The sequence below is a fragment of the Rhamphochromis sp. 'chilingali' genome (assembly GCF_963969265.1).
Source record: "Rhamphochromis sp. 'chilingali' genome assembly, chromosome: 7".
Taxonomy (NCBI): Eukaryota; Metazoa; Chordata; class Actinopteri; order Cichliformes; family Cichlidae; genus Rhamphochromis; species Rhamphochromis sp. 'chilingali'.
Window position 1 is genome coordinate 10566553 of NC_137934.1, and position 23752 is coordinate 10590304.

Sequence of the window (23752 nt, forward strand, 5' to 3'; positions counted from 1 at the left end):
TGTTTGTTACATCCTCTAGATTACAGCTACCTTGTGGCAACAATTGGCTCTGACCTCTGGAAGCAGAATTAACTTTGCTTGCCTTGGATTCCACTAAAATCTGTAGCACAGGTCGATTTTCATGTTTGTCTCCCATCAAACATTATTGTCCTGCTGTGTCCAGCTGAAGAAAACAGGCAAGTTGAATAGGTGCAGACTCAACCAGCATTTTCAGATTATCATGTGTAAGAAATCACTTGGTTGACTGAGTGTAAGTTTATCCATCAATTTTGTTAATACAACATCTTTCTTTTTCATTGATATTTTTAATTGCCCTGTGTTGGTTAACAATTTTACACAGTGCTCAAGCCTTTTAACTCAGCTTCAACTATTTTTGTGAGTTTCTTAAAAGATGTTTTGTTTTTCTTAATGTATGGTTTACAATTGACTGACAAGATTCCCAATTCGGTCCCTGGAGGAGACACAAATTCCTTTGGCGTTAAATCAATTGTATGAACTGTGGTGTCCTCTTGTAAATAATAGAGCAGGCAAAATAAACTTTTGTACTATAGATTCAAAAGAATCTTTCGTATCTATACTGTGCAATTATAGAATTCCATGGGTTCATTGTTTCTGTCACGCTTTGAATATCCAAGATATTTATCAAGTCGCATTTCCAAGGACGCTGCAAAATTAGCTAATTCTAACAAAGAAAAACAAACAAGCCCAAAAAAAAATGCCAGTTTCATATTTGAAGACGTGGTAGTGCCAATGCTAGGTGAGTAATGAGAAAACGAATAACAATAAAGTTGCAGGATTTTTAATCTAAAAGGTGGGTTAGAAGACAACTAAACCCTAATATAGCTGAAGAGGAGGAGGTGAAGTATAGAGTTATTAAACGTCTGATCTATCCTCAATTGAAATGTTTATGAAGAGTCACTTTAGAGTTGTATTTTTCCATTGTTTTGATTCAAATAAGTGCAGACAAAGAACCCTATCTCACTGGGACTCTTAACTCTGCACACACCTCTGACAGTAGCACGTATGAACACAAACAAACTGGCAGCCATACAAGCTTGACCAGAAACATTCAGGACTGGGTGTTTTTCCCACACAAACTTTGTCCAGTCCAGTGACCTACTACTCATGCTGGAGGAAAGGAAAACACAGATAAAGAGAGGTCTGTATTTACCTCTACTTCAACCCCCAATTAACATAAACACACACATGCTCACGCAGACACATGCGCCGCCCTGGCCAGCAGCCCGGCACACAGCCATGCATTTCATCAACAAAGATGAAATCAGATTCTCTATGTGTGTTTGCATGGCCCGAATTACTTTTTCTTTTTCTCTACATGCCAAGCTGCATCGCCCTTCAGTCCTACTTCTTGCTTTCTCATGTGTTTTCTATCACTTCCCTCTCTTAAAGAAATAGCTCAGCCTTTTGGGGAAATATGTTTATTCGCAATCTTCTGCGAGAATTAGATGAAAGGTTCTGGTTCACTGTGCATCAATAAACACAAAGGCTTTGTTCATCACAATCCCTACCACATGCAGCCTCTTAAGTATTGCATATGTTGTTTTTATGCCTATTTTTACGTTAATGCTTTTTCACAGATCTGTGCATATGTGGGTATCTCTATATTTATGTGGCAACAATTTGAGCACAGTACACATCGTGCAGGCTGCAGGCAGCTCAAATATAGTTGAATATAGTTGTAAATGCTGCAGAGAAGCAATACATAATTCCTCGAAAATGTTTTTATGAGAAGGGTGTGTACACAGAGCCTGTGAGAAGACTGGCGTACGGATTTATAAGCCTGGTGTTCATCTCTGATTTATGTTCATCTCTGTGTGTGCATGCATGACTTAAGTGTTGTGAGTTACTGTCCCTGCAGGGAACCCTCGGCATTGGGGGGGGGGGGGGGTTCCTGCTTTTTCTTGGCAACTATGGCTGGAACAAGTGGATGAAGAACAAAAGTCTGTGGGGTCTTCAACTGGTGGGGGGGATGGTCACATCTTGCAGGAGCTTTCTTCTCTTCAGGAACTCTCTGCAGGAGGGGGAGATACAGGAGAGGTGGAGGAAGATCTCAGCCTGGGCGTTTACCGTCTTATGTAGTCTGGAAGATGTGTGGATGGTGGGGTGGGTGCAGTTTTCTCTGTGGTGGGGTTGGGTGGACTGTCCAGGGCTCTGTGGAGCCAGGGGGCGCTACTGCACTGGGCCCCGGTCTGATGGGCCTGGGCCCCCCTTCCCTGGCGGGTCGCGGAGGGTGGGAGTGCCTACTGGGGTCAGCGGGGGAGCTGGCCCCAGGGAGGGGTTACCTGCCCCTCCCTTCCTTCCCTCCCCATCTCCAGCTGCCTCCCTCTTCCCGCTCCTCCACAACCACCCACACATGCAGGGCCTTGGAGTGGGGGTATGTCACCAGGGTGCAGAGGAGGCTACCCCCCCCCCCCCCCCCGTCCCCTTCTGGCTGCCTCTGCCTCAATTTTATCCCACAACTTAGACATTCACATTATTCACACTCTCATTACACATACATATAGGATCTTGGGGGTGGGCACAATCACGGAGTCCAAATCACCATCAGGGTGTATACCTCACCCCTGACGTCGTTGCCCACCTATCAATTTTAAATACACTTAGTCATTGAGGGCTAGCAGGAGGGACTATGCGCTTACCTGCTGCTCCTTGGCAGGTAGCTCCATGCCCTCCTGGGTTTTAATTGCACCTTAGAACACATATGCATCAACACTACAATGAGCGGGTGGAGGGAGGTTTGGAGTCTTCTCCCACCCCCATTCTCTGCGGCCTGCTGGAGCGGGAGGGCTAGTAGGAGGAGTTGGCCGTCCGACTGCGGTCTGGGGTGTGGGGCCTCCCTGCTGCTGCGGAGTCGGGGTGGTCTGCCTCTCCCCACCGCAGGGAAAAGGGTAACACCACCTGGGTCTGGGTGCAATTCCCCCCTCCAGGGGCAAGGGTACCTAGACCCGGTTTGTAGAGTACGCTTGGGGAGTGTGATTGTGTGTACAGCGTCTCTTTATGTCTGTCTCCACGTTGGTTGAGTGTGGAGTAAGTGCATATGAGAGCATGAGGGTGGGAATGGATGTTTGTATCTGTGTGTGCCTGTATGTCTGTGTCTATATGTCAGGTTGGGTATCAGACGCCACCTCTCTGGGGACACCTCAGGCCCTCCAAGGTTTGGAGGTCTATCTCCACCCACCACCACTTCCCCTGCCGGTGGCGGACTCCCTCAGGTGTCGGTGTGTTGGTGGTTCTTTGTGTCTGGGGGTGGGCGTCCGGGTACACACCGGCTCACTCCTTGGCGGCCGCTTGTCGGGGCCTGGGGCCTGGGGCTCGCTCGGGCCCCTTTGGAGGTGGGGTGCCCCTGGCCTCTCGGCCTGGGGCTCGGTCACTCAGGCACAGCTGGGGGCCGGCGGAGCTCACGGGCGCGTCACTGCAACTCCCCCTGACTTCTGCTCCGCGGCTGCTGGGCGAGCCCTCATCTGGGACTCTCCTCAGCTCTTACTGGAACAGTGGCGCGGCTGCCCCTCTGTTGGTCTTCCATGGTCTCTTGTGTTCTGGGGGCCTCTGGATGTCTGGAGTTTTGATCTCCTCCATACCCGCTTCACACCCTGGAGGACGGGGCTGTGGCCCCCCCACACTCCCTAGCAGATCATTACATGGAGAAACCTTTGGAACGCAAGCATGCTGATCCACACAGGTATGCACACATGGGTATTCACAGACGCGGACTAAAGCTTTCTTGGCTGCTGCCTCAAAGCACACTGTGCGCTGTCTATCTTGCGTGCTGCACAATATCGTTTATTATTTAGTAAATATTGATATCTATGACTAGCTAGTTTATTGTGATGGTGCTTTGTTTTCTCTATTATTATGTTGCTCTTTGTTGTTTGCTGTCTCCTCTGTTTGTTTTTTTTGTTTGTTTTTTTTTTTTTTCTCCATACAGGTGACCCAGGAGTTCTTTTTTTTTTTCTCTCTCTCTCTTCCCCCCCCCCCCTTCTCACCGTCTCTTCTCCCCTTTGGTTTTCTTTCTTTCTCTCCCCCTCTTTCTCTCATTCATTCCCCCTGTCCTATTTATTAAAAAAAAAAAAAAAAAAAAAAATGACAAAGGATGAACTGAAGCTCTGCCATCACGTAATGTCGCATACTGCTGTTTCTGATGTCATTTAAAAAAAAAAAGTCTGTCACGAAACTCTTGGCCTTAAAGCTCCTATTAATGATTTATTTCTCATGTAAAAATCTGCTCAAATTTTTAAAGATGCTTGTTGGTTACTTTGACAAACAATGTCTTCATGAAATATGTCAAAACAGACGAGTCCTAATATACAAAGACTTTAAATCCCACTGAAGTGGAAGTAAAACGGTGGACTTGTGTGTGTCATGAGAACACTTGTGCCGTACATCTGCCTTTTTTCAGTGTGACACTATAATTGTGGGTTTAGGGAATAGAACAAAACAGGAGACAGACCAACTGGTCCTTGTGTGATAATTTAATTGTTTATATGCAGTAGGATCTAAAGTTTCATCTGGTATCACTCATCTTGCCCTTTTTTTGTACACATACTCTCTTTAACGCTTTTGAGAGAACCTTTTCTCACACACACACACAAACGAACTCATGCACACATGCACGCTCACACACAAAAATTGGGCATGGCTCCTTTTAGAACTGTTTTAGATTCAAACTGAGTTATCTGTCATTTCCCCTGCAAAATGAAAAGAAAACACAGTATCCCCCCTGGACAGAGAAGAGAGGAAGAACAAGAATAGAGAGAAATGAAAGGAGGAATAGGGTAACAAGGAAAAATGGAAGAAAAAGATGAGGGAAAGACAGAAAAGGATGGTGGTAAATCACACAGACAAGGACAAGTATGATGTATTTTCTAATTCAAATAATATTTTCAGTGGTAGACGATCAAAGCAGATATGCAGATAATGGGCCCATATCCTGCTTTCAGGTTGTTTCTCTTTCTTATAGTGTTTTATATAGCAAAGTCACAAAGGCTAATGTCAACGCCAAAGGTATTACTCTCACGAACAAAAAACACAGCTGCTGAATCGTTTGCAATGCCATTTTATAAACAGCTTATTTGCATCACTTTTTCCTGCATATGAGAAATTGGTGAGACACAAGATGGTTTGGCTTCCAAAGTAGAAGTACTAGGACTGTAATAAAAAGTGGTTAAAATTTACTCAAGTTTAAAATATACTTTTTGTATTTTAAGTGTCTTAATAACAGTCTTTGTCTTAACTAAAGTAAATCGGGTTGGCTTGCTGTGTAAACTAAAGCATTGGTCTATGAGAGCTGCAAATCATTGCATTCTTTTTTCTTTATATTTTCACAATGTCTCAACTTATTGGAATCGGGGCTTATACAATACGAGTGATTACATGTTTAGTTACCCCTGAAGGCTACCAACTATGTAAGACATTTGCATAATACAGCTGCTTCACTGTTTTGTGTCCAGGCCATGCTGCTAATCTAGTCTCAGCCAAATGTGACAAGAGCAAACACCAGCATTTTCTAGTACACCTGGTATCTGAGGAAATGAAGACCAATTAGATTAATTTATTTTATGATTTTCCGACACTAGTTTGAAACCCATAACCAAGGATTCAGTGTGTACTATTATTACTGTTAAACTACAGTGAAATATAAAATTGGTCTGTTGCATTTCTTCATATCTTCTATCAAGGTCAATCCATCCATCCATCCATCCATCTTCTTAACCACTTCTCCAATTCTGGTCCATGCAGGAGGGGGAGCGGCTGGAGTCTTTCCCAGCTGTCATATTTTAAGAAGAGGGATAACCCTGGACACGTCAACAACAATTCACATCCACATTCACACCTGCAGCTAATTTAGAATAACCAGTTAACATGCCTTTGGACTGTGGGAAGCAGGAGTACCCAGAGAGAACCCACACAAGCACTGGGAGAACATACAAACTCCACACAGAAGAACATACAAATGCAATCTAGATCTGCATCAGAATTTAATTAGTTCTCTCTTTGTCCAAGTTCCATTACTGCCAAATTTAATAAAAATTTGGCTTAATAGTTGTTGCACAATCGTGCTGACAGATAGACAAACAGCACCGGAAGCTCTGCTTAGCCGCACGTTTTTTCCTTGACCTTGGAGAAGGACTATATCCTTGTAACAGAAGCAATTTTGGAAATGGTCCTGCATGAAAACACTGAATAAACCATTGGCTTCTACAGGAGTCTCTTTTTGTACTGGGTTTGATCTTGTTCTGGTAAAGTAAATAAACAATGAGTTATTTTTCCCTGTTATTGTAGGATATCATTTGACTGCTTTAGCAGCTGAACAAATGTCCTCACATGGTTGACTCAATGACTGCAAGGAGCCCAGGTCCTGTGGCTATCATCACCCCTCAAATCATCACACCATGCTGACAGGTGGTAAGAGTTGTTTCTGCTGATATGCTGTGTTTGTAATGCTGTGCATTATGGCCAAGAATACTGTAACTGAGGTCTTGTGATTTGCACAGATGCAGCTTCGCAAAGTCCTGTCTTTTTAAGAGAGGAGAGGCATTCCCTTGGTAACCCTTTAAAACAAGCCATACTTGTTCAGTTTTTTCTAATTGTTTGGTCATGAACTTTAACAATTATCATGCTAAGTAAGATCTGTAAAATCTGAGATCTTATTTTAAAAATGTTCTGAGCATTGCATAGTCTGACACCCAAACCAGCAAACTACCAAAACGGCCATGTTTGAACCCAGACATTAGAATTTTTCACCTCTAGTTCCCTTATTTTAAAGAGAGTTTTTAAATTGGGTTTTTGGTTAGATGTCTGTGATTAACAAACGCTTTCACGTTCACATTTAATTCTACAGTTTTATAACTAAATTTAGATTTTTTTATGTCTCCCAGAAAAGGTCTCTGATAATAAGTAGCAAGAGATAAGAGAGGCCTGGATATTCAAGGTTATGACGACAAAAACAATGATTGCGTGTCATCTCTGAAACTGGTGGTATAGTTCATTTATAGACTAACCTTCATCTATGACAATGCCATTTAAACTTCAAAAAATGTGGTTTATAAAAATTATCTTGCTAAAAAAATGTCCTAATCTGTTATCTTCTATCTGTTATCTACCCTATTGCAACTGACAAATCGTTGCTGATGCACCATGTAATAAGCTTTTTAAAAACAAGTCGCTTTGGACAAAGTTGTCACATATTCTGTGCTGTACCATGTAATTACAAGCTACTCACACTCTATTGTACATATCTGGTAAATTACACAACTCTTTCTACTTGCACACATATACAATGGAAAAGAATGTGACCCACAGTTTGGTTACACCTATTACACAACACGAGTCATTAAACAACAACAGTCATTCCATTTCAGTTAAAGATGAGGCTCGGCCGGGCGTCAGATGACGGTTCCTAGAATTACAGAGACATGCATGCACTCTCATACTTCACACCTACACTCAGAATGTAACATTTGCCATGTAGGGGCCAAGAGGTGGTTACACGCACAATCACAGACATGCACACAGACTTGTGTTTCCATAACTTTAGAGGCCATTATACTGATTTACATTTCTAATCAACTGTGTACTCGTAGTATTTAACCTAGCTTTAACCCAACTATGATGGGTTCTTGCTTTTTGAGCCCATAAGGAAGACACTTGTGCAAATAAATGTAGATCTCCCCAATAAGTTATTGCTGTGATTTGGCACTATATAAATAAAATTGAACTGATGTGATGCATAGCTCAAGAAACAAGAAAGACAAAGCATAAACATGCATCAAAAACAAAGTTTTGTGATATAGTCCTTGTTATATAGACACTACAGTAATGTACACTCTGCATATTTTGTTTTGAAGAAGCCAGACTTTCCTGGAATTTTTAATGTGGTCTTGAGCAATAGCTCTCATCTTTTTTATATATATATTTGCTGCTTTTCCACGCGTTTTCAGTCCAGTTCTTGGACCTGATCATTGTCAGATGAATGATTTTGTGTTTACTAAACCAGTGTAACAGACAACCTAATGAAGCAACTTATCTAACAAAGAACTTTATCTTCAGGAACTTTGTTAATAGCCTGTCACAATTTTTTTTCTTTAGTTGAATCTAAAAATCTCAAGATAACACAGTCTGACAGGTGTAAAACAGTATTTATGAGTCAACAAGGAGTTTTCCCAAAGAGTTATTGTCTAGGACTTAAGCAAACTAGTCAAGTGGAGGACAAAAGAAGAGGTGACAGGCCTAAAAAAAAAAAATCTACAGCAGATGAACCGTATCTGAAAGTCATGTCCTTAAGAAATAGGGGGGGGGAAATCCAGCAAAGACCTGACACAGGACTTGAGAGATGCATCTGACCCTTCAGATGATTCATCTACTGTTCACCACAGCCTCAGAAAAGGTCTCAGTAGAAGGGTGGTTGCCAAGAGGCCATTCTTAAGGAAAAGAAACAGGGAGAAAAAGCTGAGGTATGCCAAGTTACAAAACCTGGACTGAATGCAGAAGAATATGGTCAGAATTCGATTCACCACGCAATATCATGGAAAGTATCTGAAAGTGTCTGATTGGCAGGATGTTCCTTTTTCAGCATGATAATGACCCCAAGCACACTGCCAGGGCAGTAAAGTCGCACCTGGACAGAAGAACACACAAGGGAATCCTATCAGCCATGTGAATAATGTTGAGCCTGGACCTCGACATTGTGTAAGCAGTGTCAGATCATCTCGGCAGAGAATGGAACAAAAGGAAGCCAACGTCCAAAAAAGACCTTTGAAAGATGTTCAAGAAGTCTGGAGAATCACTTCTGAAGACTACTTCAAGAAATCAAAGGAGGCTTGCCTAGAAGAGGCAAGGCTGAGTTGAAGAATAAAGGTGATCATACCAAATATTGACTTTCAAGCTAGTTGTAAAACCTGTTTTTGCCTTAGATAATGTATTTTATGTACGTTTGCACGTTTTAATAAACTGTCGCACCTACTAGGGTGACTCAAGAATTTTTCATAGTACTATATAAGACACATGCAGACCTCCCTTATTATATTTAATCTTTGGTAAACTAATATGTATATTACTACTATTTTCTGTGATTGGCGTGCAAGACTTGCTCTGAAGTGACCTTTCTTTCCTGACATCTACCAAAGTCAGTTGATGGCCAGCTCAGGCTTGCTCACATGATTTTACACTTCTCTGAAATAATTCTTATGCCTGTGTTTCAATTTTCACTTTTTGCATTATGTCCTCACACTAAGATATTGATGCCATTTCTATGTCTGTAAAAACACTATGAAAGCTGAATGTCACCACTGAATAAGCTAGAAATCCTTGAAAAAGCATGGAAGGTTTAATCTATAAGTGTAAAATTTAGCAATGTTGGTAACCAAGGAGATCCATGGTGTTGGAAGAACAGCAACATTTTAAGTGTTTACACCAAATTCTAGTCTTTAATGTCTGCTTTAAGGTTATTTTCACTTTAATGATTTCTCCAAGTAATCTTAAGAGCTTGTTCACAATCAAACACTAAAAATAAGAGGGTTTTTTCTAATCACTAAACATACTGTGACCATCCTCCTCGAACAGTGTGGTCATTCTCTTTCTTTGAAACATGAGTGCCAAGCTTGGAGAGGCCGTGTGATTCCTCCTAATTCTGTATTGGCGCTCCACACCCTCTTGCTGTGCTCTATACATAGAGAGTGACTTAGAGGTGTAAAGCTTTCACACCATGGAAATAGATTCATCATGACAGGCTCACAGAGACACTGAATGAAAGCCTCATAGATCTAATTTCAGAAAATAATATGCTTCTCTTTGGGGAAGCTCTCACTCTGAAGCTATGCTACTGCATTATATCAGGATATTGTGACGATGTCATGAACTCAAAGACCAAGAAATCCTTCTGGGTAATAATTCTGTATCAACAGTCCTGTTTTATTCCACAGTAGCATATATGAATCTAAATCTCAACCAAAAAGATCCCAGCAATTCCTCAGCTCTACTACCTTATTGTGGATAACATTATGGAGGCCTGGAGCCTATTCTAGGAGCAGGGATAGGTCAGTAGGTAGAGTAGTTTCTCCATGATTGGAAGGTCGGGGGTTCGAATCCACTGAACGGCTACCCTGAGCAAGGTACCGTCCCTACTCACTGCTCCCCGGGCGCTTGCTTAGTGGCTGCCCACTGCTTCACTGAGTGAATGGGTCAAATGCAGAGAAAAACAAGTAATTTCCCCACGGGGATCAATAAAGTATACATTATTATTATTCTAGATGACACTGAGCAGGAGGTGAGGTAAAGCCTGGACAGGTGACTACATGGATGACCACCTACTGCCTATATCAAGCTCAATTTATAGCTATTTTTTTAATCACATGACAAAGATATTCTGAGTGTGTCTTGAGACAAATTCAGATGATGGCCAGATGTTTGCTCCGTAAACACTAAAAGCACTGTGTGTATATCTGACAACCCTTATTTGCCAACATTTTTCATTATTCAATTCAATGATGCAATTTTTTGCTCTTGTCGCTGCTGATGACTGCAACTCGCTGAGCCTGGTTTCGCTGGTTATTTTCCCCTGTTAAAAGAGAGCTTTTCTTTCCCACAGTCACAAAGTGCTTGCACAGAAAATTTAATCTGATTGTTGGGGTATTTACTAGAATACTGTAAAGTATAAAGTACCTTGATGCAAGTGTTTTGATTTTAAACTGGCTGTTGGCACAACACAACAAATACATAATGACATGAATAAAGGCATTAGCATTAGTCATATACACACAGACCACAAGTTTGAGCTGGCATAACATACGGGATGCATATTGTGCTGAAAGAGTGAGTTCTTAAACACACGCTTCCTTAAACACGCATTCATGTGCACGCATGCTTTGGTAAACTTGTTTCTGCTTTACTGAAGATCCCACATTTCCCTCCTTGTGTCTGTCATCATATAATTATGCCACTATGGTTCAAATGAATAGTTCCGGGGAGGACTTGACATCTGCAGATATACATTAAAGTGATGTTATTATCACTGGAGTCACTATAGTGGCAGAACGTGGCCAAATGGTACTGTACAGGTTCTCAGCTTATCCAAACAAGTCTTTTTCTTCTCTCTCTTCAAGCCTTCCTGTCTTATTAGTTGCTGCTAATATATTCACATTCATTCATATTCATACCCGTGCTACAGATATGCTGAATACCATTTCAATAAACTGTAACATTGTTCTCTGTTTAACTGTTATCAGATTACGACTTATCAAAACAGAACTGGTGAAAAGTCAAAGAGTGTGTTATGAATCTCAGTTTTATGAATAAACAGTACAAGCATTCATGCTACATTTGGATGTGGTTAGCGGGCAGATAACCTATGAGATAGAATAAAGTTGTCGCTAATGTGATAACAGTAGGGGGTCACCGAAAAGGACATTTACTGTCTGCGTTGAAAAAGCATGCATTTCCAAAAATGTATGTACAAAAAGAAGCAAACAGCACTTTATTTAAGATCCAGAATTCTGCTTATCTCATTGAGAATTTTACACACATCATTTACATACCAAAATGATGTATATACAATAAATTTATATGTAATATGGACATTTACATATGCTGATGAACTGAGCGAATACCCTGTCTTCCACATCTATCACTGTCTCACACACACTCACGCACACAAACACACACAGCTTGTCTTAAGTAATCCCACTTTGTTCACTGGAGACTGTGTAGCTAAAAATACTGTGCCAGTAACTGATAGCTCTACTGGTTGATGTGGAGGAACCCTGTTACCTCTATTACAGACCAGCAGAAGACACCAGGAACAGTTATGTAAATATCTATAACTTCTGTGAAATTGAGTCAGATGATTATTTGAAAAAAGAAGCTTCAATCTTTTTGAATAAAATCCAAAATATTTGTGAATAAACTAAATGTAGCTTAAATTCGTGTGTAAAGTATGGGAATATCAAAAAATAAATGCAACCTCTAAAAACTCCAATTATACTACGACCCCTTTTCTATCTCTATATTCGTGCATACCTGTTTCTTTGACCCACAGCTACTTTAAAAGGTATTATTAACCTTTGCACCCAGGCCCTAATTGATATTTGATGGATGCTGTAGTTGTGTCTTAGTCTTGGGATCGAGTACAGGCACTTAACCTAACCAAGAGAACCACAGGGCAGCCTTTTGATCCTCAGCTCTCACACAGGCAGAACATACCACAGCTTTGTGGTAAAGCCAAGATAGAAGCAATGATTCAGAGTAACAAACTCTCAGGACTAAGAAAAAAGTCAGATTAAAGAGTGAGGGAAATAGGAACTAAGGAAGAGGGTGAAATAAAAGGAAGGCAGATAGGAAGGCAATGCTTTTGCTTAATAAAATAAGCAATTCATCTATAGTTATTTATAAGTTTTTCTGCCTTTTTAAGTATACTAACCTGAAGGGGCCCGCTGGCTGGCATGGTGGATCTCAGCGATGTCAGGTCGATGTCTCGGCCCTGCTCTCCTCTCTCGGTCTTTCCCATTCCCTGCATAATGAGGCCCGTTGAGGAGCAAGCAACTAAACACAGTACACCCTTGAATGCTACTCTCACAGCAGTGAAAATACTAATGCAAGAGCGGCAGTGGTCGTTGTGAAGGGAAATCACCCTGGACGCCAGGCACAAGGCAAGCCCAGGGTGGACAACAGAGGGACAAACAAACAGCTTATTCAGCCTACCCTGGTCTCTCTCCCTGTGCCTGACTCTCGCTTTGCACTCTTTCAGTTTCCCACTGTCTTTTTTTTTTTGCCAGTATTCTCTCCTTTAATCTATTAAAAAATTCTAAAAGGCTCGAAAACAAATACATATTTTGTGTGTCTATTTGTGCTTGTTTGCACAACAAACGCATTGCTGTATTTCTGTCAAATTAACTGAGGTCAGGTGTGCTCCCAGTAAAGCACTGAGGCTTCATTGTTGGGAGTTTGCAGCTTTTTAAATTCAAGGAGCCCAGGCTCTGTGAAACTATGCTCCATACTACACTCAAAAATATAAACGCAACACCTTTGTTACTGCTCCCATTCCCCATGGGATGGACGTAGAGACCTAAAATTCATTCCAGATACACAATATAACCATCCCTCCCAAACAGTGGTCACAAATCAGTCCAAATGTGTGGTAGTGGGCACATCTGCTATATTGAGATAATCCATCCCACCTCACAGGTGTGCCACATCAGGATGCTGATCTGACATCATGAGTAGTGCACAGGTGTACCTCAGACTGCCCACAACAAAAGGCCACCCTGGAATGTGCAGTTTTTTGCGCTATTGGGGGTCTGGGGACCCAGAACCGGTCAGTATCTGGTGTGACCACCATTTGCCTCATGCAGTGCAACACATCGTCGCATGGAGTCTATCAGATTGTCAATTGTGGCCTGTGGAATGTTGGTCCACTCCACTTCAATGGCTGTGCGAGGTTGTTGGATATTCGTGGGAACTGGTACACGCTGTCGTATACGCCGGTCAAGCACATCCCGAACATGCTCAATGAGTGACATGTCCGGTGAGTATGCTGGCCATGCAAGAACTGGGACATTCTCAGCTGCCATCTGCCCTGAACAATGTGAACCATGATTCATCCGTGAAGCGCACACCTCTCCAACGTGCCAGACGCCATCGAATGTGAGCATTTGCCCACACAAGTCTGTTACGGCGACGAGCTGGAGTCAGGTCAAGACCCCGATGAGGACGACGGGCATGCAGTTGAGCGTCCCTGAGACGGTTTCTGACAGTTTGTGCAGAAATTGTTTGGTTGTGCAAACCAATTGTTCCAGCAGCTGTCTGGGTGGCTGGTCTCAGACGATCTTGGAGGTGAACCTGCTGGATGTGGAGGTCCTGGGCTGGTGTGGTTACACGAGGTCTGCGGTTGTGAGGCCGGTTGGATGTGCTGCCATATTCTCTGGAACGCCTGTGGAGACGGCTTATGGTTGAGAAATGAACATTCAATGCACGGGCGACAGATCTGGTTGACATTTCTGCTGTCAGCATGCCAATTGCACGCTCCCTCATTGCTTGTTGCATCTGTGGCATTTTGCTGTGAGACAAAACTGCACATTCCAGGGTGGCCTTTTGTTGTGGGCAGTCTGAGGTACACCTGTGCACTACTCATGATGTCAGATCAGCATCCTGATGTGGCACACCTGTGAGGTGGGATGGATTATCTCAATATAGCAGATGTGCCCACTACCACACATTTGGACTGATTTGTGACCACTGTTTGGGAGGGATGGTTATATTGTGTATCTGGAATGAATTTTAGGTCTCTACGTCCATCCCATGGGGAATGGGAGCAGTAACAAAGGTGTTGCGTTTATATTTTTGTTGAGTGTATATTATGTGGACACAGGCCATATAATTTCAACATGCAGCTATCTCAAAAACTGGACACGTTATACCAAAACTATCTGCTTGGCTGCAGACTACTATTGATGAGTGAAATGCTTTGCTACTCTCAAGGTTAACTTTGTAACATTTTTCATACCACTTAAGAAATATTAGGCTTTCCACAACTGTTTTGGTTGCCTCTAACAGCCTGTGTATTGATTTCCATTCAGCCTATTTTACCACATAACATCAGAGTCCCTTTACATAATTCACCTCCTCTCCCCACCTACAACACTTAAAGTAAGAAACATAAACAACGACTTATGACTTGACAAAATGATAAAGTGAGTCTACTAGTTAGTGACGTCAGTAAAGAAATACAACAAAAATTACATTACAAACTCCACATAGTTAATAATTATGTGACATGAGGTAATACCTTGCTGGTGACAATGTTAGCAAAAAATAAGCTAAGTTTAGCCAGCTAGCTGCTATGTTAGCTAACAGGTGATTGACTGTAGTTGACTTAAAATCGCATTTTTATTCATTTAAATGAATACAAATGAGTCATTTATTGACATTGACAGTGATTTTTTTTGTTGGTTAACTGTGAAGCTTTAAAAGCAGCTTTATGTTACAACAAATGACAAGTCTAATGACAACCCTAAAAAGATTATCAGGTGCAACTTACGTCTTAGCTCTCTGTTAATCATTCTCCAGCCTGACACTTTTTATTGGTTAGAATTTGTTTTGGGGTTGTTGTTTTTTTACAGGCAGCTACAATTTTTATGATCATTTAAATATTAAAGACTTTTGTGTAAATTTAGGTGTGACTCCATCCAATAGCCCAGACATATTAAAATATTGTTGCCAGATAAATATCCAACAAATAAACAGGCCAGCTTTCTAATCTGTGCTAAATCTAAATCCATCTATATAGTACCTAAAACATACTGTAAATAAAAGAATCATTCAAAATGTGACAGTCCCAGCCCATTTTAAACTCTAGTCAAGAAAAACTTACACTGAAAAATTCTGACTTTAAATTTAGCCCAGCTGGCTTACAGATTACTCTCGATATGTTACCCATTAGTATCTGTTCAGATCCAAAGATACACTAGCTGGCAACCATTTAGGACTAGAACAACAAAACTTTTATAATGTAAAAAAAACAGGTTTATTATAGTACATAATTTAATGGCCTCTGTTAGAGCTTGACTGAGAAATACAGGAACTGAAAAAGGCACCAAAAATAACCCTCCATAAACAAATACAGCAACGGCACAAACTTATGATCTGTTGTTATTTTACTTCTTTCTTTCTCACTCATACGTATTTAACTCAACAAAGCAAGTGTTTTCTTCTCTCTTTTTTTAAAGACATTAACATTCAAGGTCAAAAATAACAAAATAAACTGCTCTAAACACAAATCCTCAAAAATCTCAGAAGGGAAGAGTTTCATTGTGTGAAGTGAGAGAACATAGCACACAGCAAATTCAGAAACAATGTAGCAATACAAAAAAAACTGAGATATTTTACTGTTTCATGGAAAATTTTCAATCATTTTGAACAACAGATCTAAAAAAAAAAGGTTGAGACCAGACAATAAAAGGCTGGTAAGTAAGTGCTACTAAAAAGAAAGCTGTAGGAACCTTTTGAACTATCCATCCATCCATCCATCCATTCGCTTCCGCTTGTCCTTTTCAGGGTCGCTGGAGCCTATCCCAGCTGTCATAGGGCGAGAGGCGGGGTACACCCTGGACAGGTCGCCAGTCTGTCGCAGGGCCAACACACAGGGACAGACAACCATTCGCACTCACATTCATACCTAGTGACAATTTAGATTATCCAATTAACCTATCCCCACAAGCTGCATGTCTTTGGACGGTGGGAGGAAGCCGGAGTACCCGGAGAGAACCCACGCAAACACGGGGAGAACATGCAAACTCCACACAGAAAGACCCCGGCCTGATGTTGGAATTGAACTCAGGACCTTCTTGCTGTGCGGCAACAGTGCTAACCACCGTGCCACCGTGCTGCCTACCTTTTGAACTAATTAGATTAATTGGTTACAGGTTATTAACATGATTGGATATAAAAACGCATCCAGGTTTCTCAGAAGTAAAGATAGAAGTTAGTTCACAAGACTGCAAAAACCTTTCTGTAATTTGTGGAACAAGATGAACATTTTTAAGTGTAAAATAATGAAAAGAGTTTGAACACAGCATCTACAGTACCTAATATCATCAAAATAATGTGGCCAAATCTCTGTGCTCAAAGGCAAAAATATATATTGCATAGCCGTGATCTTCAGTCCTCAGGTAGCACTACATCGAAAACAGGGATGATTCTTTGATCAAAATCACAGCACTTTGAGTAATCACTGCAGCGGCGAAGGAGACGACGGAGCAGTTCAGGGGGCCGGCCGCGCGGAAGGCAGCGGCGACGGAGCAGTGTCAGGCGCACTGGCCGAGGCCCGGTGGACACAGGACCAGACGAGGCTGACGACTCCGATGAGGCCGGACCAGACGAAGACGCCGACTCTGAGGCTGCAGCCGACGACGACTCTGAGGCTGCAGCCGACGACGCAGAAGGTGGCTGGATGGGCGGCTCGGGCCCCCCAGCCGACGTGGCATGGTGCTGGACGGGCTCCTCGGGCCCCCCAGCAGACGTGGCATGGTGCTGGACGGGCTCCTCGGGCCCCCCAGCTGAGACATGAGGCTGAACGGGCCCCTCGGACCCTCCAGCGGAGACATGAGGCTGAACGGGCCCCTCGGACCCTCCAGCGGAGACATGAGGCTGAACGGGCCCCTCGGACCCTCCAGCTGACGAGACATGAGGCCGGAGGGGCTCCTCGGGCCCTCCAGCTGGCATGACGTGAAGTGGTGTGGATGCTGCAGGATGCCGGATAGGCACACCCGGGCATCCAGCAGCAGGCGCAGGGTGAACAGTTAAGGAGGCCCCTGGCTGGACCGGGAGCAGGGCTGCCACCTGGACAGGGAGCAGAGCAGGAGGCTGTCGTGGTGGCGATGACTCTCTTGAGCCTCCAATGGAAACATGAGCCGGTGCAGGCGCCTGCAGAGCGACAACCGCTCCCACCTGAGCGCCGAGGCTGGGTGCGGAGCTCAGCTGTGTACTGACTGGCATAACTTTGGGAACCCACCTGGGTGTAGGAACAAACCGGACGGCAGCCATTCCCGCCTGGGGTGTAAACGCAGGATATGGCTGACCTCCGGCTGCCCTGACCCTGGTGGTGGGAGCTAGCTCAGGTGCTGGCTGGGTGTCCACTGCCTCTACCTGGAGATCAGACGCAGGTGAGAGGTCAGGTAACGCCACAGCCACCCTGGGAGTGAGCACGAAGCTCCGGACACTGTCCTTGGCAGATGTAAGCAGAGGAGCAACGACAGACAAGGACCTTGATGTCTCTAAGTCCTTAACACAGTCCGAATTGTCCTTAGTTGCCCTTCTTGGGGAGCTAAACACTCCTTCTGTCTTGGAGCACGATTCAAACAATATTTCAGACCAGAAGCAAGGTGGCTCAGTGACACAAGTGACAGTTATGTTGTCCCAGGAAGCATGACTCTTAAGGCCAAGACTCGATGCATGAACCCACATAACACAACCAGGACTAGGTGCAGATGATTTGAACACAATAATTTGGCAGTCACATGGGAGACAACTACACTTACTGGAGTCTAAGAGCCCTGTTGGCGAGACTGAGTTAAGGAGGGGTTCAGCCCCACACACTAGGCGGCTGTAGAAAGCTAGTGAGTGGGATGCACATGGACTTGGCGTGGCATAGAAAACATAGTGGACTGGCTCTGAGCAATCCGGCTGAATTGTCCTTAGATCGGCCAGTTCATTAACTGCAGTCAAAAGGCCCTGGCCCAGGGGTGCGGTTAAAGGGCTAGCTGGTTTGTGATGATTAGCGTGGCGCCCCCCCCCCCCGACAGTCTTGGAAACACAAAATACAGCCTTGTCATTAGATAAGGGGAAAGCACAACATAAACAGACCTTCACTTTAGTATTAACAGAAATCACAATGCCATTCACAGACATAGGAAAACCCGGCAGGCCCTTAATACTCGTCCAGCCCCGGCGGACTGGTGCAGAAGAGCGGTTGCTGATGTCGGACCCCAAAGCACTCACTCTGGTCAAATCATCAGCAGAGTGAGGAACCTGGGGCCCGATTAGCGCCGGAACATAACATACAATTTCCCGATCAACACCAGACGTTCCTTCTTGCGCTGGGCTAGTTACATAAGCAGAACATTCATTATTCGGCTTGGGAACAGGGAAAAAAGACCCCAAAAGGTGGGTGCTAGTCAAAGGGAATACAGTCTTATTACTAGTCAGATCAGACGTTTTCTCACGTGATTTATAGTCAATGGATAGCAGGTGCTGAGACACAGTCTTCGAAAAGGCTCCAGATGCCGTAACAGTCTTAAAAGAAGCCTCCTTAGCGAAAGACGCATGTCCTGGGTGTGCAGCGTCTTCTCTATCCTCTATCTCCCTAACCTCCCCCTCAGCCTGCACACTCATAATAACAGGGTTTAACAGAACATCGCACGGGTTGATCCCCAAAACCGAAGTGCCTATGGCCGGTTTGGCAGTGTCAGGTTCACAGTACTGTGAGGGCAGTGTGGCGTCCCCAAAAACAGCATGCCCAACACCAGAAAACTTAGCTTTATTGTCAATACAAAACGTAGGCACGAGAGTAACACCTTCAATATCAGTAGCCAGAGGCACGGGAAAGACAGCTTCTTCACTGGCCTCCGAGAAAACAGACTGTGACACGGTGCCTGGGGGGGGTGACAGAGTTAACAGTACCGGTACACGGGGTCTTCATCTCTGAGACATTTATTGTCCCTCCGAGCCCCTCGCTCTCAGTACATCCAGAGCGATTAGGTGGACACAAAACATCGTCACTAACCTCCGAGCGTCGGGCGATGCGGTGGCGACACGAACGCCGTTTCTTCTTGGCCGTGGGTCCCGTTGACGTGGAAAGTGGAGCCTCTTGCGGCGTCGCAGAGGCTGAGGCGGCGAGTGTTGGCGGGGCGGCAGGCGGGAGCTCCAGGCAACTCCGGGGGCCCCCAAGGGCTAGGCGTGTCCCGCGGAAGATCTCACCGTAGTGAGGAGCGAGCCATGGCTCCTCCCGTAGCTCCTCCTGCAGTTGCGCGCATGCGGCGCGCTGCCGCCCCTCGAGGTCGGAATCCATGCCCCCCACAGCTTCCTCGTGTAGCTCAGTGGAGGGCGACACATGCCGTAGCGATGAGCGATGGCGACGTGAACGTCGCTTCCGTCTTGAAGTGGACGCGGACGGAACTTGGATTTCTGTGGCGAGCGGCTCCTCGTCTTCCGACCACATCCGCGCCAGATAAGAAGCGGGAGAAGTGTAGTCCGATCGAGGCGGCGAGGACGGGCGGCCGGTCCGAGGCGGGGCGGCTGGCAGAAGCTCCTCCTCGGAGATAAGCCAGGGCTTCCAGCATAGCTCGTCCTCCCGATACGCCCGCAACACCTGCTGCCGCTCCTCCTCACCGAAGTCAATAGCCTCGGGCATCTCCGTGCAGACAGGCGGTGGCGAAGATGCGGAAGCCGATGAAGTGTGTGTGTCGGTGGTGAGCCTCACCGTTCCGACTCTGACCGCCACTGGTTCATGAGGTAGCGGGGTAACACCGCAACAGCATGGCTCTGGTGACGACTCACGCTCGCCGGGCCGCTGCTGCTGCGGGCGGAGTCGGAGAGTGGAGACGAGAAAGTCGCTGACGAGGGGGTGCAGCGTCTCCCATAACCAGGGGAACACGGACACGCACACCCCTACTTGGCGGGCTAACTCTTCCCGTTCCCCCTCTCTGGGGCAGTGCAGCCATCGGTCGCATAGCGACTCCACTGTCCGGACGATCTCCATGTCATGTGTCGCTGGGTCCGGCATGCTCGCGTCGTACTGTCACGGTCTGCGGAGGCAGACCGTGCGGAAAGGTGTGTGGTGGACCCAGGTGCGAACACAAACGAGGATGCAGGAGTGGATTCCAACAAAACGAGCCTTTTATTATGGCTGATGAAAAGAACAAAAACAGAATGAGGGCAGCATACGTGTAGTACTCAACAGAAAACCTAAACTGGACAAAACTAAGGAAAGACTATGGCTGGAGGTACAGAACACAGGAGGTGGTAACACAGACGACGCGAGACAGACTGTATGAAACACAGAGACTAAATACACATGAGGGATGATCAGGGGAAGTGGCCACACATGGGAACACAGCTGACACACATGAACTTAACGACAGGACAGAAGGAGTGAAACTGAATACACTGACCGTGAATACAGACTTTCAAAGTAAAACAGGAAACATGGAGATTAGACAAGACACATGAACCGGGGAGACGTAGTACAGGGGAGATGACATAACCGACAGCATGGACTTGACAATATAAGACACGCAGACATAAACACACGAAGGGCAAGGGAGACTTAATACACGGGTAATATGTACAAATGGCTGGACTGCCTTAGTGACCCTAAACAAAGAATAAACATCAAAATAGGCTAAAACACAAAACACTGGGTCGCACGACCCAGGACCATGACAATTTTAGAGGTATTTACTTCCCTTTCCAAATTCATAATAGAATTACAAAAGAGGGCTGAATTTTGTACACATTCTAAACCACCTTAAGGCAAATGCGATATGTGATAGTGGATTAGATAGATAAGACTGACTTGACTCGACTTGACTTGTTGTGAATCACTTACAATACCGTGCAAAACACTGAATGGGAGCTAAAAGACTTCAGTGCCCGGAACTGGAATACTTTTAATGGAATGTATTTTATTTATAGCATCCAAGCAGATTTCTGTTGTGATTTGCACGCAACCATTTAAATTGGATGAAAAATGAGTCATGTTACTTGTCAAGGTAAAAGTGATACACACACCACATGGACCAGGGTGAATAGTGTTCGCCCTCAGAAACCCTTGAAGGACCATGTGGTGTTTTAAATCTACTTAGAGCTGCAGGCATGACACTCATAATGAGGAGTTAAGGTATGAATTGTTTCTGTGAGCCCTTTACTGGGAATGCAATGGGAGGCATTTTAGAGAGCACTACCGACTTTCTTTTTATATGCAAGCTGTAAACAAAAAGAAGCAGTGTGCACTTTCTAAAATTATCCTGCAAGATCTTGGTTAAGGTAATGCAGGAAAAACATAAGTAAATATGTTAAAATGGCAGCATGGTGCAAACTTAGCATTCTGAAGCAATTTTTCTATGAAAGTGTCCTTGTTTGGGACGTCCTGTGTACGTGAACGAGGACACACACATGTATGGAGGCAACTAATGCCATCTACAGTCTTAGCAGTGTTGGGGAGGCTACTTTGAATACACCTCTATGTACCCAGCTGGAAAAAGTTGAACTACACCAAAGTTACCCTAGGGAGAGATTGATTTGACTAACTCAAGCTAGGTGGAAAAATAGTTCAAACCATTAGAAAAAAAGGCAATGCACATGTGATACAAAATTACAAGAAGATATGAGTTTACAGGCCATACATAAACAACAGAAAAATGCCTCATTACTTCTGGTGCAAGGAGTTTGAAAGAATTGGTTTTCATCATCATGCTGGCATCTGAGCATGACTTAAGGTAATTCAAATCATTGAACTGTACCTCCTGACTGTGGTTATAGTGCTGGTGCCTCGAGAAGCATGCAACTATCGGTCAAACATTACGGCATGCTGTGTAGTTAACTGCACTAACAGTCCTTCTGTACTTTGTACTTTTGAGAGTGAAACTCCACTATTTTATTTGAATGTTCCTCACCACTAATGCATCCATATTGATGCCCTTTCTCACCAAGTTTACTGATATTAACTGATAATTTAACACTTCACTGTCTTCCAAGTAGGCATGTCTCTTCCTCCAAAAAAACCCAAGATGGCTAAAATGTAATCTAAAGTCTTCAAAGCAGGGATCCACAAACTAAAGGTTTAAGTCTGGGTTTGGGTCCAGGTGGTATTGTGCCCTCTAAAAAAGCATGGGACATCTTATCTGAACATTTACTAATAGATAATTAATAGTTAACAATACTAATGCAAAATTGAAATAATATTTTGTTTATTCTCAAGAAATGTTCACTGCAGACTACTATGGATACTGTGAAATCTCAACCACATAGGGATTGTCCAATTATGATGTGATGCCAGTGACTGGCTGTGGTTTAAGGGGTATCAGCCCACTAATAACAGGAGGCTTCTCCCTGTATTGAAGGAGAATCTGGAAGGCATGGTGTGAGCCTATCGAAGTGGTGTGGAGAGGCTTTTCTTGTAAGCCTCTGTGCAAGGTCTATGAGCTACTTGGGATCTCAAGGGCTACAAAAAGGAAAGCAATCGAGTCTGCCATGGAGGGCTTCCAGATGGCTTTGAATCAGGGGGAATGGTCTGTGGGCCAGTGCTGCTGGAACACAAGCCAGGACTTGATCAACCCTGGCTGGCTTGGCTGAGTGAGGTTACATGATGTTGAAAGACCCCAAACATTCAACACTGAATATGTGTCCCGGTGCATTATGGGATGTATCTTTGACTCGGGGTTTGCAATGCTCCTTCTGTTCATGCATCTAAGTGCTCCTGCGCAAAAAAGGAGCACAAAGACAAGTGGGCTCAACGTAATGTCAACGGCAACCACCTTATACGACATCGGTTTTAACCTCAGTACTTATAAACACTTTAGCAATTTATTAACCAATGTATATTGCTAATATAAGCTCATCTCCAGCAAGCTACAGTGCATAAAATTTGTCAGCAACAGCTGACATTTTAGTTGGCAAGTCTCAGCAAGACACAGGAAGCTGCTTTTGTTTAATCTTATCTGGAATCAAGGAGCCTGCAAGTGAGCCATGTGGGCATGGAAACTGTGAAAGACAATGCAACAATAACAAAGCAGGCTGTTTGCTTCCACTCACAGCAAACAGTTAATTGAGACAATGCTTGAGACCTCATTTGAAGCTTATCTTGGGCTTGTCTTAAATGACCTAAGACTTGATTCAAACTCCAAAAAACCTAAAATCAGCTGTGATGTGACACTTTGTCATTATGCATTGTTTTTGTGCCATTAGTCATTTGTTCATGCTCTCATCCCATCTCTTTTTCTCTCTCTGTCTGTCTCTTTCTCTCTCTCTCGCGCGCTCTCTCTCACACACACACACACACACACACACACACACACACACACACACACACACACACACACACACACACACACACACACACACACACACACACAAAGATAGGGCTTCAGCAGCTGAGTACCAGGCAGTACTGACCTCTCGCTTTGTACATTGCTGTCATACACACACATGCACACTAAGCAGACAGTACCAGTCTCTCATCCAAGCACTG

At 44.1% G+C, this 23752-nt stretch overlaps 1 protein-coding gene across 4 annotated transcripts in view; it reads right to left on the reverse strand.

Annotated features, from left to right (window-relative positions):
- Nucleotides 1-22289, reverse strand: part of LOC308399218 (uncharacterized protein) — a 49233-nt gene extending 26944 nt beyond the window's left edge. For 3 of the 4 annotated variants that reach the window (XM_080886330.1, XM_080886329.1, XM_080886331.1), the window contains exons 1-2: nt 19289-22289; nt 12431-12520 (exon numbers count right to left, since the gene is read on the reverse strand). In XM_080886330.1, the coding sequence (XP_080742456.1) occupies nt 12431-12520; nt 19289-20287 (1089 nt within the window). In that variant the 5' untranslated portion in view covers nt 20288-22289. Of the gene's footprint in view, nt 1-12430; nt 12521-13245; nt 13940-19288 lie in introns of those variants that run through there. The other variant, XM_080886332.1, reaches the window with a different exon arrangement.
- Between the last annotated feature and the right edge of the window lie 1463 nt (nt 22290-23752).